This window comes from Emydura macquarii, unplaced genomic scaffold (assembly GCF_026122565.2).
Source record: "Emydura macquarii macquarii isolate MOO-44397 ecotype Brisbane River unplaced genomic scaffold, CSIRO-AGI_Emac_v2 contig_2768, whole genome shotgun sequence".
Lineage (NCBI taxonomy): Eukaryota > Metazoa > Chordata > Testudines > Chelidae > Emydura > Emydura macquarii.
In genome coordinates this window covers 41,917,635-41,933,459 of record NW_027132905.1, presented here as the reverse complement: position 1 = coordinate 41,933,459, position 15,825 = coordinate 41,917,635, and the positions used below count along the sequence as shown (strand labels likewise).

General features: G+C 43.3%; 1 protein-coding gene across 1 annotated transcript in view; it reads left to right on the top strand.

The window, feature by feature from the left end:
- LOC137165786 (ATPase family AAA domain-containing protein 3-like) overlaps nt 1-15,825 on the top strand; it is a 59,928-nt gene that overhangs the window by 2,219 nt on the left and 41,884 nt on the right. The window contains exons 3-7 of the mRNA XM_067567233.1: nt 376-477; nt 1,458-1,517; nt 1,997-2,066; nt 4,235-4,400; nt 5,213-5,282. Of these exons, the coding sequence (XP_067423334.1) occupies nt 376-477; nt 1,458-1,517; nt 1,997-2,066; nt 4,235-4,400; nt 5,213-5,282 (468 nt within the window). The remainder of the gene's footprint in view (nt 1-375; nt 478-1,457; nt 1,518-1,996; nt 2,067-4,234; nt 4,401-5,212; nt 5,283-15,825) is intronic.

Sequence of the window (15,825 nt, the reverse complement as noted above, 5' to 3'; positions counted from 1 at the left end):
GAACCAGTTGCCCCAGCCTCTCTCCATCTCCCCTCACCCCCCATAGCTGGCCTGGCCAGGACAAAGCAACCCCCCCCCCGGGTCGCTCCTCCCCCACCATGTGTGGAAAACATGAAGGTCATCTGTAAGGAGGGAGTGGGAGGGCACTGAAGATGCTGTGCCTAGGGGTGTGTAAGGTGTAAATCCAGACTTATTTGTGTACGTGGCTCTTTGCAAAACACAGAACCAGATATGATCCCTGCTCTGAAGCACTTCATTTACCCCACCGAGTTAGACAGAAACCTACTAGAGATTATTTTGAAGGTCATTATTGTCATTTGTAGCCCTCTGGAGGCTTTTGTATTGAGTTGATCTATGCTGACCTTTCTTTCATAGGAATATGAGGCCGCCATTGAACAGCTGAAGAATGAACAAATCCGTGTACAAGCAGATGAGAGAAGAAAGACGCTAAGTGAAGAAACCAAACAGCATCAAGCGGTAAGGAAACTTGGGGAAGCCAGCAGACATGATGGCTGACTGGAATGGGAAACGCACCATGATAGGCTTATTTCAATTGCACCAGTTATTCTCCACTGGGGGTTGCTCTTCCTAAGGGGAGGGCATCCCCAGTTGAGCCTGCCTCATTCTCCAGCTCTGGCATTCCGTTCACGCTGATTTGCAGAGCCACTTCTAGTAGACCCTCAGACATCCTGGAGAATCCTGTAAATTGGATCAATTCCTGGGGCTCTGCCTTTGAATCTTCTTTGAAGTGCTGCAGAGAATTGGTGCATTCTGGGGTGCATCCTTGCTGGTATAAATCATTGTAGTGAAAGATTTGAAAACTACTGGCTTAAATAGCATGTGTGTTGGCTTGACGAAGTACTTCATAAACTATTTGGAATGCAACCTCAGTTTGCCTCTAAATTTCCCTGTTTCTCTTAAGTCTTTTGGTAGCTAATCCTTTGGGAAGGAATCTCAGGAAATTATCATCTTAAAAAGAAAAATCAGTTTATCAAATTCTGGGTTATTAGTTGGCTTTTGAAAAGGGTTGCTGTGCTTTTAGATGGGGTGTACCGGTGGGTTCTAACAGCTCTTGGGACAGCGATGCTAAAGTTGGGGAAATGCAGTTCAGCTTTCATTCTGATTAACAGACTGATTTTTAAGGTACAGCATCCTTGCTATTTGCTGAAAATGTGGTTTACCCCAGGAGAATGCGGAAATTCCCAGATGCTGTGAAGCATTTATCACTGACCCTGTTTTCTCATGCATCAAATCTTAAAACCCCCTCTCCCCTACACTTTCAGCATAGCAGAGGGTTTTTTTGGCATTGGTCTAGTACTGATTGCCTCACATCTTGACAGTGTTATCTTTCAGGTGCTGATCTTTTTTGCTCCACTTACTCCAAGCCTTGTTGCTGATTAGAGCAGGGTTTTTCTTGTATACTCCATGTTCATGCATTTCCTCTTTTCTTTTTGAAGAGAGCCCAATATCAGGACAGGCTGGCAAGACAACGTTACGAAGATCAGTTGCAACAGCAGGTAAAATATCCCATCTTCTAAAACTGCAGAGAACCTATCCAATCTGTGTTAACTTCACTAGGAGCAATGATGCTAATTTATGCTCCACCTCATGACCCAGTGACTAATGCTATGCACCACTATGATGGGACAGCTTAGATTTTTTTGCACAGCTTCAGGGTTTCTGTATTTGCAGCCTAGCAGGGCTGAGTATGTTGCAGAAGCAACTGACTGCAAATAGGACAAAGGAGCAAGAAATAACTGGGAGAACATGAGATCCTGAATTTGAGTCTTAGAGGGTTTTTGGATGAAGAACATACTTAATTCTTAAGTGTTGTTTTTTTGAGAGCATTTGTAATGTTTAGGTCTGCATGTATATTTATTGGGTTGACTGAAGATCTTAAAACAGTTATTTCATGTGAAAACTACAGTTTTCCATCTTCCTGTTTTGTCTTTTCTCCCAACCTAACTCATTCTCTGATGTGATCTCTTTTCTTCAGCAATTAATGAATGAAGAGAACTTGAGGAAGCAGGAGGCATCTGTGCAGAAGCAGGAAGCAATGAGGCGTGGTAATGTCAAATTTCAGTTTCCCCTTTTGGTTGTGGATTAAGCAGATATGCAGAGCAGTCTCTGAACAGTATATGGAGTGCTGGTCTATAGTGGCTTCTCCAGGGGCACACAAGGCAGTATCTGCAAGCAGCAGCTAAATCACAGCTAGTTTTAGGATTGATCTATGCGAATGTTTAGTGCATGACAAACTGAGATGTGAATTTACCTTCGCCAGCCTGTTGCTAACTAATTGTCCTTTTGGACCTTGCTCACACACACTAATAGTTCCCTAGTGCCCTTTGATCAACTCCTCTTTCAGAGCGGAGTAGATCAAAGTGCAGTATGGAACTGTTAGGGCACATCAGCAGTGTCCACCCAGACAGTTAGTCTATTTGCAAACCAGGAAGTGCTGCTAAAGGCCCCTCCCCTAGCCTAAGGGGGGGAGACACTAAGCCTGGCACGCAACTGAGTGCTTGGGACAACTAATGAAAAAACAGGAAGGGATGTGAGGGTGCAGGGTAGATTTACAGCCCAGCTTGCTGTGAACTATGTATTCCTGTAGACAAGCCCTTAGAGTTGATGGTGCCTGCAGCTCATCTCTGGGAAAGGCTCAACTTCTATAGAACCTTTGTTAAAATGAAACCACTCAACTATGGCATCTAGTGGCTGAATACTGCAATACACCAACCTTTCTTTGTCCAGTAATACTATGGTAATGCAGCACTCCTGCATTTCCTGCCCTCAGGATTTAATCAGGAACAATTGGGATCAATAAGATGTATGGTTAGGACTTCACTAGAAAATTAACACTTGAAATCCAGTGCTGATTTTAAATGTCTTAGACATAAGCTATCTTGGGGTTGTTAGCCTGTCCTGTTTGTGACCTGGCTTTTTCTGTAGGCCTGTCGAAATTAGAGTTGGAAAAGATCTGTAAAGTCATCCAGATCCCTGTGCTGCAGTCCAGCGCAGTACTGTCCCCTCGAATGCATCCTCTAGCGTTTGTCTCTAATTTTACGTATCTCAAATGATGTATATCCCTGTTGGGAGATTGTTCCATAGTCAGGCTTGGCAGGATTTGATCTAAATTGATAACGGTAAATGTTGATTTCAGCTTACATGCTGAAATCAATGAAAAAATATCAGTTGGTGACAGTTGTGGGGTGTGCAGCCTCCCCCCTCCCGCATGCAGGGATTGGATGTCATTGGCCCTGCAGCAGCTCTGAGAGAACTTCTGCAGAACCGCTGGCACAGGCTGCTCCCTCACTCCCTGACGACAGAGGGCTCCCAGCTGGGGACAGAGCCATTCACCATCCAGGTGCCCTCTCTCACATCCACAGCTTGTCATCCTCACAGTCTGGCCAGGATCTCTGCTCCACCCTGCCAGGACCGCCGCCTTCCCTGCACCTTGCGCCTGGATGTCTTGGGCTCCTCTACCGTGCATGGAGACCCCTGTAGCCTTGCTGTCAGTGCTGCCCTAAAATACCTCAACCCTACCCCCTCCTCCTTCAGTTCCTTATTTCTGTAAAAAAAAAAAAATAATAATAATAAAAAATTGAAAAAAAATTATTAAAAATAAAAATATAGATTAAACTTTAAAATTAGAAAAAAATAAAAATGGAGTTCTGCCAGCCCTATCCACAGTTTAGTAGATTTCACTCTTCGGGTTGTTTTTCTTTATACTGCGCACACACTGACCCTTTCACTTTCATCCCATTACTCCTAGTTACATATCCTAGATGTGTACATCCTTAGATTTGCGGAATGTTACTCTGTCCCCCTTGACGTTGTTTAGCCAACCTATACCAGTCTAGATTCAGTTTTCTTGTTTTATTCTCTGATGTCACACTCGCCCTAATTATATTCGTTGCTCTTCTCTGAACAAATTTATTCCCAGTGTTCTGTTGGTAGCATGTTCCCAGAACTGACTGATGATTATTGGTGCAGTCTGGCCTGAATCTTACAAAGATGACCATCTACTTGTTCTAAGAGGGAAGATTCCTGGGCTTGGCTTTCATGCTGTTGCATTGATTTGCTTCCTTTTGTGTGGGAGGCCAATCACTACCAAAATCTGTGATTGGGTCATGAGCATCTGACATGAAGTACAGCTGATAGTATTTATCCCTCTCCCCAAAACTGAGTTTTGAGGTAAAGCCTAGAGTAAAATCCCACCCCTTTGTTTCTTTTAAAGCCACTTTGGAGCAGGAGATGGAGCTGCGGCACAAGAATGAGATGTTGCGTATCGAAGCGGAGGTGCGAGCCCGTGCGAAGGCTGAGCGTGAAAACGCAGACCTCATTCGGGAGCAGATCCGCCTGAAAGCTGCTGAGCATCGCCAGACGGTGTTAGATTCCCTCAAGTACGTACAAACCATCTGAGGGGAGTTGGTCACCTTGCTACTATCTCAAACTACCCCATCAAACGGGGGCTGTATAGAAAGCCTTTTTGGTTTGTTCCCACAAGCTTAAAGGAAAAGAGTTATTGCTGGTGTTCCCTCATACACTACTCTGGGGCAGGGAATTTAAAACAGCTGTTTCCCCATCTCTAGGTGTGATTAGAGTGAATAATGGAAAGGAAAATTACTGTCCAGTGGTTAGAGCCATGTATTGGGTACCTGGACACTTGCATTCTAGTCCGACAGACTGCGTGTCCTTAACCTGGTCATTTTGGGTGAAATCCTGGCTCTGTTGAAATCTTTGGCAACATGTCTGTTGTCTCCAGTGAAACAAGGTTTCACCCTTAATCTCTGAGATTCCGTTTCCCCACCTGCAAAACAAAGATAAAATTTACCTACTTCACAAGGGGGTTGTGAGCTTTAATTCATTGATTTTTATAAAGTCCTTTCAGATCCTTGGCTGGAAAGTGTCTAGAATGCAAAAAACTATGAAATTTTATTACCATTCAACACTGTTTATTTTTTACACATACTAGCTTTGGTCCAGAAACTCTTCTGGATTTAATCCCAGACAATTATAAATATATTTGCCCTGCCTGTGCATGTTTGGATTCCCAGGGAGCTCTATTTTGACTGGTTCTCAAGGAAGTCATCAGGAAAACTGGAGTATTCTTGTAAATTGCTTGTAATTCTGTCCTTAGAACTTAAAAAATCTTTCCCCCTTTCCTGCCATAGGATCCAGTGTCTCCGCTTACATTGTTGCTCTTTTCCTGCAGGACAGCGGGTACCTTGTTTGGAGAAGGATTTCGTGCCTTTGTAACAGACTGGGATAAAGTTACAGCCACGGTAAGCTGGGGACATATCTTTTGGAAGATAGACAACAATGTTATTTGCAAACCTGCATTTTATTTTTTCTCCTTGTCCTTGGTATTGTTAAAAATTCTGGGTTAGAGGCTAAGCTGACAATCCAAGCTAGAGACACAGTCAACTTAAAACCATACTTCTGTCTACAAGCCTGCCTTCAATTAATGTGTAAGGTTGCTATTACAAGAATAGACAAAAATGAAATCTTTTCCCATTTACTTTGCACATTTTACAGCACTTTGTGTATAGTCAGTTTCACTGTTTCTCCTGTATTCAGTTTCCCCTGTTGGTTTTTGTGGGTCTTTCATCCAGCAACAGCAGAGAGGAGAAATGATTTTAAAAATGAGAACATTGTGTTTAAGCCAAGACCTTGACAGAGGGTCACAAGACCAGAAGAGCATCTGATATTACTAAACTCACTTTCTGAAATTGACTAGATTTTTGTTAGCTTTTTCCTCAGTAGTAGAAAACACTGACAGTTCCATCTTTCAGTAAAAACTCAATCCTTGTTTTATTCTCTTATGATGGAAGCACAGGTATCTCTACTTATTTTGCTCCTTTTATTTTGTTTGCAGAACATTGCAATTCATTTAATATTGTTGATTTAAGAACTCCAGGCCATTCTTGCTGTGCTGTTCTCCTAAATGGAAAAGAAAAGAATCTGTGTTGGTGTCTTGTTGGTAGCACTGTAATAAAATTGGAAGTGACTTTTTAGGGTGTGATGGAAAGAGTATCATCAATTTATTAAGGTGTACCTGCAAAGAGGAAGGAACAAATTGATCTTATGCCCTTTTTACTCTAGGATGGACAACAAAGGTCCAAAAGGAGTTTTTGGAGTGAAGGGAGTTTCTGCTTGTTTTTTATGTTCAAAATATAAGCCGGGTCTAGTGTGGAAAACTAAGATGATAGAGGGAAATAATGCCTGGTTCTGGCTGTCAGTGACTTGAACAGCAGGGCTTCCCTTTCAACCAGATCTGTGTTCGGAATCATTCTGATTCAACTTAAATGTTTTTTTCCTTCATTTTCTTTCCATTAACTGAAGTTCATACAGCACTGAAGTTCATACAACATATTTATATCAATTGATCACTAGAGGTGTAGTGGGTTTTATCATTTGACCTGGTGGTGAGAGTCATGTGAAGCCTGGGTAACTAAGCAGTTTATTAGGAAGGGTTTCTTTTCTGTTCATTGTACAGTACAAATACAAATTATGCTGTTAAACACCTGCTAATGGTTAATCTTTCTCTTTTCCTGCTTATCTTGGCTCCATTATTTTTGCTATCAATCTCTCCTTACGAAAGAATACATACTAATTTTGCACTGCCTTCCAGGTTTTTCCTGCCAGCTTCTCACCTCTCCCTGTTAATTTTATAAAATCAGGTGTAGAGTGAAACTGAATAGGGGCCTAATTCAAAAACTTATTGGAGTCTTTGGTTCAGGACCCACAGACCCAGTTGGGTAATGTGTCTAATGCTCACTGGAGAATACTATGGGAAACCTTGGCTTTTACAGTTGACAGGTTTTTTTGGCTTTCCCCCAATGTATTTTTGGTTCTGAAAAACACTCTTGCTGGATGTACAGCTTGATTTGATAGAAAACCCATGTGAATTATCACACAGTACGTGCACTGTGCAGGCACCAAAAGAAATCTGCAGAAACTTGTCTCCCTTAGACACCAGTGAGTGTAGCGTTTCCACCCGTCTGTGTTTCTTGCACCTTCTGTGTGCATTTGGTATCTAGCAATCCAGGCTCTTAGCAGCAAGACCTTGAGGATAGAATGTAGATGGTGAAGTGTGCAACCAGGTTTTGATAGCTTTCTGAACAGATTTAGATAATCACCGTTTTGTTGCTGCAGCAACTTGGTTGGGTCTGAACATGTTGCTTTCATCTGCAACAGTTCACTGGGGCAGAAGAAAGTTCTGATGTCAGGCTGCAAGTACCTGCTTTGATTTGCAAAAGGAGAATCAGAAGAAACTTAAGTTTTCCTCCCTACAAATTAACTGAAGAGGCAGTTTTTTATTTTCCCAGTATAGTCTGCTGGCAGCGCAGTATTGCACTTGTAACATCAGGCTGTACAATAGCTAGGGCTAGTTATATATTTGTAACACTAGGTGGCATTACTGGCAATGGTAGAGAACCTGTAAATGCAGTGATGTTTATTCGGAAATAGCTTTATTCCAGCGGTGCTGTTGTCAGAACAATAATGAAGTGTCACCGTTTCCATTATAGTGCAATCTAATTGCAGTGGTTTTATTACATTTTTCTGTAAATCTCTACCGAGGATTTAACAGTTTCAGATGTTTGTTCTTTAACTCAAATGATTCTTTAATTTTAAAAATAAAAGGAGAACTTGAGGCTTTTGTTGATCTGCCATTCAGAGTCATGCTGTTGTGCCTAGATATTGCTGTGTGTGTGTGTGTGTGTGTGTGTGTGTGTGTGTGTGTGTGTGTGTGTGTGTGTGTGTGTGTGTGTGTGTGTGTGTGTGTGTGTGTGTGTGTGTGTGTGTGTGTGTGTGTGAGATAATAACTTCACTAAATGAACTTGCAGTTTCTACAATTTCAAGAAAAAGCTGCTAGGGTCTGGTCCAAAGTCCCTTGAAATTGATGGAAAGACTCCTATTTACTTCATTTGGGGTTTGGATCAGTCCTGAAGTATTTAGCGAATTCCTCTTCCAAGTCTGTTGATATTAGCATTAAAAACCCTTTCAGACTAACAGTCTTGTAAGATGTCCTTTACTATGGTCACAATTACTTTATTAAAGCAGAAACAATTTTAGAAGCTGACTTAATCGTCAGCTATTCATTCTGTTAACTCTTCGCATGTAACCCAGCTTGCACTGTAAGACGAGTGGTCAGTGTCTCTCTGGGTTTCCTGCACTAGCGCCGTGTCACGGTTGGGGTTACAGCACTATCTCAGGGGATTGGTTAAATCCAAAAAAATTGTTTTTACTGAAATCTTTAAAAATTGTGGGAACAGTTTAAAAAGCACAATAACAAAACCTTTTACTCTTAGAATTTTGACTCTAATTTACTCAAACACTCCTTTAAACCTGGTTTGTGTATTTTAATGCATTGTGAACTTTGTGAAAAGCTCACATTGAACACTTTCAGCTTTTGCCTCACCTAACATAGAGTCTAATGCATCTTACTTTGTATTAGCTAAGATTTGGAAGATACCAGCACTTAGAGTCTGTAAATGAGGTCCAGCTACTGAGGCCCTATTAGGCCGGGCTGAAAACTTGCTATTGTGTACTTACCTTCCTGTGTTTTTTCCCATTTTCACTGGAGGTTTTCAAAATATGATACCCATTTATAATAAATGTTTATGCGTTGGGCACAGGTACAATTTTATATTAACTCACCAGTTAGATAGGACTGCTGTCCATCAAAAATTCTTCCTCACCTAGCCTATCAGGCCTCAACTCTCATCTACGTCACCCCTTGTTAATTCATACCCTCCTCGGAGGGTTAGGGCAAACAAAAGGTCTGTCTGCACTGCAAATGAAGGCGTGATCATAGTACGGCTAGGTGTTAGCAGTGTAGATGGGGCGGTAAGGCAACCAGCGTACAAGGCAGCGGGGATTGTGTACATATATGGGTTGCTGAACTTTGGCTACCCCATCTAAACTGCTATTGTTACCAGTGCTAGCTAAACAACCACTAGCCTGGATATGCTTACCCATGCTGTGGTAACATCTTCACTTGCAGTGTAGACCTACCCTTCTTTTGTATGGCGAGCGTGGAACAGTGAAAGCAATGGTGTGACAAACGCTGCATCCTAAGGTCTCTAATCGACTCCAGAGCAGAGAGGGTAGCCATGTTAATGGCTGCAGCGCCTCCAAGATGAGCATAGATTGGGCAGCCAGCCGTGATGTCTGACAGTTGGCACCAAGCCACAGTCACAGTTCAGTGATTCCCTCACTTTCTATCTATGGAATAAGTATGTGCATCTTCCAAGTCGGGGGCGGATACGATTTAGAACTGTCCATATGCGTGATGGGGAGGAGAAGCCGGGCACTTGCACAATTGGTTCGTCAATTAGATTTTTGTTTGGTACGTCAGCAGCTTCCTGTGCTTCAAATCATCTTCTGCAAATGTCCTTCTGTCCTGCCAGGAGGGCTGTGGTGTGAGACCAGAAGGGTTTTCTTGGTTTGAGTTTTAGAGGGAGGTGTTTTAGGTCATGGTGGAGCAGTAGTATGGTATTTGCCATGGTCTTTACGTACTCCCTAACTGGCAGACATATCCTAAAGGTCATCGAACTCTGCCTCTGTAGTGCTGAGTTCCAGAGTCAAGAGCTCTTCATTCCTTCCCTTGTTCCAAAGTGCAGGTTTGCAAACTACCCGGCAGCCAGATGGAGTGAGTCAAGTCACTGACCTAGTTCCATAATGAACTGAAAAGACATTAGTAACCCATTTTTCTGCCTTGCTTCTTGCTAGCTGAGGAGGAGCGAGGCTGCTCGATGAAGATACTGCCTCCTTTCTAGTTTCTTTCTTGGGGGGTAGGCTGTGCCCTCTAGGGACTCTCAGCGTCTCTGGGAATAACAGGAGATGCAGCATAAAAGCTGATTTAAATGTGCTATTTTAAGCTACAGGTTTTTAAGGCTGCTGCGAGACAGACTTCATTCTCCCTTACAGCGCTGATGTCCTGCCTCCCTTACACTGCTTATTCCCCCTGCATGCTGTCACGAGCTTGCGTCTGCCCTCATTCTTTCAGCTGAAGATCACTGGCTGGGACTGTTTTGTACCACTCTTAAACTGTCCAGAGAGGTCACTGTAGAGCAGTTGTTCTCAAACTTTTTAAATTGAGCCTCCCCTGTCCTGTGGACTTGTCTAACAATCACGCCCTTCTGAAAGGGGAGCATTCAGGGGAAGAGGGGACATGATTGTTAGGGGGGCACTTCCCACACTGTAGGCCCTAACAGTCGGGTTCCCCCGAACCTCCCCTTTTGGAAAAAACAGGGTCTACAGCGCGGGAAGTGGGGAGTGCAGCATCAGCAGCGTGGGGAGCAGCGAGCACTGGCAGAAGCGCAAGGGCGGCAGCAGCACGAGGAGCGTGCCTGGCAGTGGCAGGGGGCTGCTGCTGCTGCAGGAGGTAGGTGGCAGCTGCTTCCATCTCCGGGGAACGTGGAGCTGGACCAGCTCCGTCCCCTGCTCCGTGCCCCCCCTCAGGGGTACACCCCCCTCTTTGAAAACCACTGCTGTAGATGGCCATTCCATACCCCATGGGGATATGCTCAGTCCCTAACAGCTTGGAAGTGAGTCAAGACTTAACCATATTTGAAAATGTTCTTGTTTCTGTTCCAATAATGGAGACTGTAAGCTTCCCATCTTACTGCTGTGTACTGGTCTTGCTGTCTCTCTTGTAAATGCGGTGTCAGGGCTGGGTCAGCAGGTCCTGCTTTTTGTTTTATACAGTTATGGAGAACAATGCTCAACCATTTTACTATCTCCCTGGAAGTCCTCGCAGCAGCATAGGATAGCTTTAGGACAAAGCCATTGGGAGGGCGATGCGTACAGGGGACACTTTCTGTTTATGTGGGAACTGGTGGAGGTGTCTGGAAGACCATCAGGACTCAAGCCCCAGGACTCTTCTGTTCAATGCCCATATATGGTCCTATCTATGTTTATTGCTGCTCAGGATTTTGTTCTTGCTGCAGTTTTTCTTGCAACAAAATCTGTGGAGTCACCTGTTGAGGAAGTTCCTAGTTAAAATTTATTGTGACCTCTTGAGTGGATCTTTACAGAAACTTCTTTGAGGCCATATTTTCCTGTCCATCAACTTAGGTTTGGACAGAGCCACTGTCAAGTGCTTGAAGTCCCATTGCATTTGCTGAAATAAAAGCTGCACAATCCCATTTACGCAGTATGAATGCAGGGCAGCCTATTCCTTTTGCCGTGAAGTTTTCCTCTTAGTATGTAATGAACAGAGAACACGTCCCTATTTGTATTTTTGAGAAGACATTTTTAATAGCCCAGCTTGTTAAAATGGATCCCTTGCTTGAAAGCCATTGCCACCATCTGTTCCACCCTCCAGTTTTATACACAGAGGATCCTGCGTGGGCTGGTACAAAGGACACATTGCACGATCACCCCAGTGAAAGCGAGACATGCTTTGAGTGAATCCCTTTGTAGAATGCAGGCTGCATCTGGAGCCTTCAGATCATTTTTTAACTTGCTGGTTGGTGCTTTCAGCTCCACAAATTCCTGATCCAGATATCTCTACTTTATTGCAATCTTTGTGCAAACATAACAAGCTCTTGTGTTATTTTTATTTCCTCTCAAGCACTCACACCTGTATTTTCTGCCACTTGGATTTGGAGAGTTGGGGTGAATTGGGGAAGAGAATTAGCTTACTTTCTGTCTCAGGATTTCCCTGACCTAGCTTTGTTTTGAATCCTCCTGGCTACCTGCCCCCTCCTTATGTGCAGTCCCAATGGTTCTATTCAGCTGGATGATGCAGGCTATTGTCCGAGGGTTCTCTGTTCTGGAATTCATTTTCCTTGCAGGTCCAAGAGAGCAAGACTTGTTTTTTGATTGTCACTTACTCAGGCATTTGTGAAGCATTTGGATACCATGGTGATAGACACATTATAAGAACTTGAATAGAATTGGAGGGATGTGTTCAGTGAGTGAGAGAGTGACTAATGGTTTGAGATTTTTGTGTGTTTGTTTTTTAATTTTATCTGTCCATCCCAAAGCTGTGGCTGTGCATATCTTATATTGCAGCTGTGTAACAGTGAAATTTGAATCTGGTATCTCTCTGGAAGTTCTTATTTTAAATTTGGAGCCTGAAATAGAAACTTAACCCAGTTCTACAATACATTAACTGCCATGTATCAGAGTAGGAGATCTGTGCATGAGGTCACATGATATGGTCAAGATATTGGTTATAGGTAGAATCTCTTTACAAAGGGGTTGCTGGAAAAGGCAAAGGGTTTCTCATCTTTCTTTGTGGATTCCTTCCAGTTTCCCTTCCAACACATCTGTAAATTGAGATAAATTGAATGCTGAGATCTCCCTGCTATTTTATGAAGGAGGTTATTTTGAGTCATCCGGGCCTGTTACCGCACACTTAAAATGAGCAAAATTAAGTGGTGTCCATATTCTATTTGCCCGTGAACCTTTGATTTGACCGTGTCTTTCAGTTTGAGAGAAGTAGTCTGTTTTCTGGTTCTAAAAGCAATTGCTGCATCCTGCTTTTTTTCCTCTCCAGTGGGAGCTGCTTTGGTTTGAATCGCCAGCGTCTAGCTGTAAGTTAAACATTAAGCTAATTACTCTCTAAACTAACTGTGCTGTTGGGTACTGGGGCACAGAGCTTGTTAAGTCTTTCTGGTGTTTCGCAGAACTGTCCTTCTCCCGCCTATTCTCCAAACATCTTTTTTTTCTAAACTCAAGGCAGTAACCTTTTAAGAACATAAGAATGGCCATGCTGGGTCAGACCCATGGTCCATCTAGCCCAGTATCCTGTCTTCCAACAGTGGCTAGTGCCAGGTGCTTCAGAGGGAATGAACATAACAGAGCAATTTATTGAGTGATCCATCCCCCTGTCATCCAGTCCCAGCTTCTGGCAGTCAGAGGTTTAGAGACACTCAAGAGCATAGGGTTGCGTCCCTGGCCATCTTGGCTAATAGCTGTTAATGGACCTTTCCTCCATGAACTTATCTAATTCTTTTTTTGAACCCAGTTATACTTTTGGCCTTCACAGCATCCCTTGGCAATGAGTTCCATGGCTGACTGTGCATTGCGTGAAATATTTCCTTGTGTTTGTTTTAAACCAGCTGCCTGTTAATTTCATTGGGTACCCCTGGTTTGTGTGTTATGTGAAAGGGTAAATAACACTTCCTTATTCACTTTCTCCACACCATTCATGATTTTATAGATGTCTGTCATGTCCCCCCTTAGTCATTTCTTTTCTAAGCTAAACAGTCCTAGTCTTTGTAATCTCTCCTCATACAGAAGCTGTTCCATACCCCTAATCATTTTTATTACCCTTCTCTGTACTTTTTCCAGTTCTAATATCTTTTTTAGGATGGGGCAACCAGAATTGCATGCATTACTCCAGGTGTTGGCATTATGTAACTAAGTTAATACTTCTACAGTTTCGTATCTGAGTTCCTTCAGAATTTTTGGGCGAATACCATCTGGTGCTTGTGGCTTATTATTGTTCATTTTATCCCAATTGCTCCTCTATTGACACCTCAATCTGGGACATTTCCTCATCTCTCTCATCTAAAAAGAATGGATCAGGTGTGGGAATCTCCCTCACATCCTCTGCAGCGAAGACCGATGCACATAATTCATTTAGCTTTTCTGCAACGGCTTTGTTTTCCTTGAGCACTTTATCAGCACCTCGATCGTCCAGTGGCCCCACTCATTGTTTACAGGCTTCCTATTTCTGATGTACTTAAAAAAAAAAAAAAAATGCTGTTAGTTTGTGTGCCTTTTGTTCTAAAGTGAGCTGATCCTAAAATACACAATGTAATTGTGATTAATCTTCTGTGTTCATTTTACCTTCCACCCCCAAAGTACTTCACAGATTATATGCATAGGCAGGTGGCAACCCCTAGTTCACAGTGTACTATGTAACTATGACAGGGGAGGGGTATTCTGGCAAAGCACACTGAGCCAAACCGTAGCTCTTGCAAAAGGGCCATGGAACCATTACAATCTAGCCACGTGTGCGTGCATGCTCTCTCTCTCTCCCTCCCTCCCCTCATTGGCACTCAGTATATGTACCTCAACAAGATGAAGGGTAGTCAACCCTTCAGAAATCTGAACCGTCACGGTCTCTTTTAACCAGGAGTACAGTGCAGTGGTGTAAAAGAAAAAAGACAGATCCAAGATGCAACATAACAGTGTCGTCTAGTGCATAGATTGGGAAACTGTGAGACTTGGTTTCTATTTCTGACTCTGCCACTGACTGCATGTTGACACCTATTTCCATGAAATAGGGACAGTATCCATCTTTGCAGAGGGCTTTGCAGTTTGAAAGGTGATGGGAATGCCAAGCAGTAATAATCTGGCGGAGACTTCTTAGTTCATCTTCAAAATTAACTCTTAATAAGTTGGTGACCTTTAGATGCCTTGGAATGATTCCTGTTCAAGGCTCAGCATTGGCAGCGCAAAACGTCGCCGTGTGAAATGTGGCAGAATTGTCATTTGTTGTAATTAACAGTGAATCTGATTTTCAGTGGAGAAGAACTTGCACATGTCATGGCAGATGGAACTTGGGGGCAGAGCAGCTGTTGGGGCTGACATGACAAGGGAATAGCGAACAACATGGTCTAAATAAAAGGTTTTTAGGAGTCACCAAGTGCTCTCTGTCTCTGAGAACCAGAATAAAGGAGAAAGCCCAGACACGTTTAAGATTTGTTTGAAGTCTTGTTGTCCTAATCCTTCCCACTTTGAAGCATTCTTCGTGGTGACTTACCAGAATGCCCTTCGTGTTGTCTGAAAGGCAGCTTGCCTTGCTCTGACAGTCAGCTCGTGCAAAGAACCTGCCAGCAGGATTGCTTCGTTTAGTACAAGCTAACCTCAGGACTGTTGATTTGGGCACCAGCTGTAACCAAAGGGGAAGTCTCAGGTCTTCCTGCTTCACTTGCTTATTGCTGGGGAGATTTTGTGCCCTGTGTTTTCTGAGAACTATGGTTTTTAACATGGGGAGCATAATTTCCAAGGTGGTTTCAGTTTTGAAGCTAGTCTTGGGTTTGAGTGGCTGCCTTCTCTCTGCTGTGCTTGATCTGGTCTGCTCATCCCCTACCTCTGGCCAGTTTATAGTCTCTGCGGATCCCTATCTGCAGCTGGAGGCTCAGCCTTTGTTGTCACCGTATCAGTTACCTGCTCATCTTCCACTCCCTAGCTCAACACTTCTTGTTAACATGCAGCTCACAACCAATCTCTGTTGCAGTTCCCTGCACTGAGATACGATTCCCAGGGCCACCTGTATCTTCAGACCCACCTACTCATGACTAATTGTAACACTTCCATGTTCTGATGCTGTGCACTTTGAAACAGTTGTGTCCATGATGCATTATGATGACACATTCTCTAATGCTGTGCACTGCTTCAGCTGATCACGTTTGCTGATTTCATGCCCTTTTCAGAGAAGGGAGGGTGGATATATTTGAACTGTTACCATGCAAAAATCCCCTCCTCCCCCCTATTTTGATGCTTGCTTCTGCCAAGCCTGCTCTTTTGAATCAGAGCTTAGTATTAAATATGGGCATAGTCAGCAGAAGCTTCTGCTCCACGTGCATGATCATGAACACTTTATTCCATGCCACCACCACCCCCTCGATACACCCTACACACACATCCTCTGCAGTCTGGGTGCTGTCATGGCCACGTTCTAGTAAGGGTCTGTGTAGGTTCAGTGTAGAACTACATTCTATTCAATCTCAATCTCAGCCTTTCTTATTTCAACCAAACAAACACTGAAGTCAACCTGTGGGTCACCCAGCAAGAATAGGCAGCTAATCTGAATCAGGCCTTACGTAAACTGGGCCTGTGATGCTGAAATGAATACGA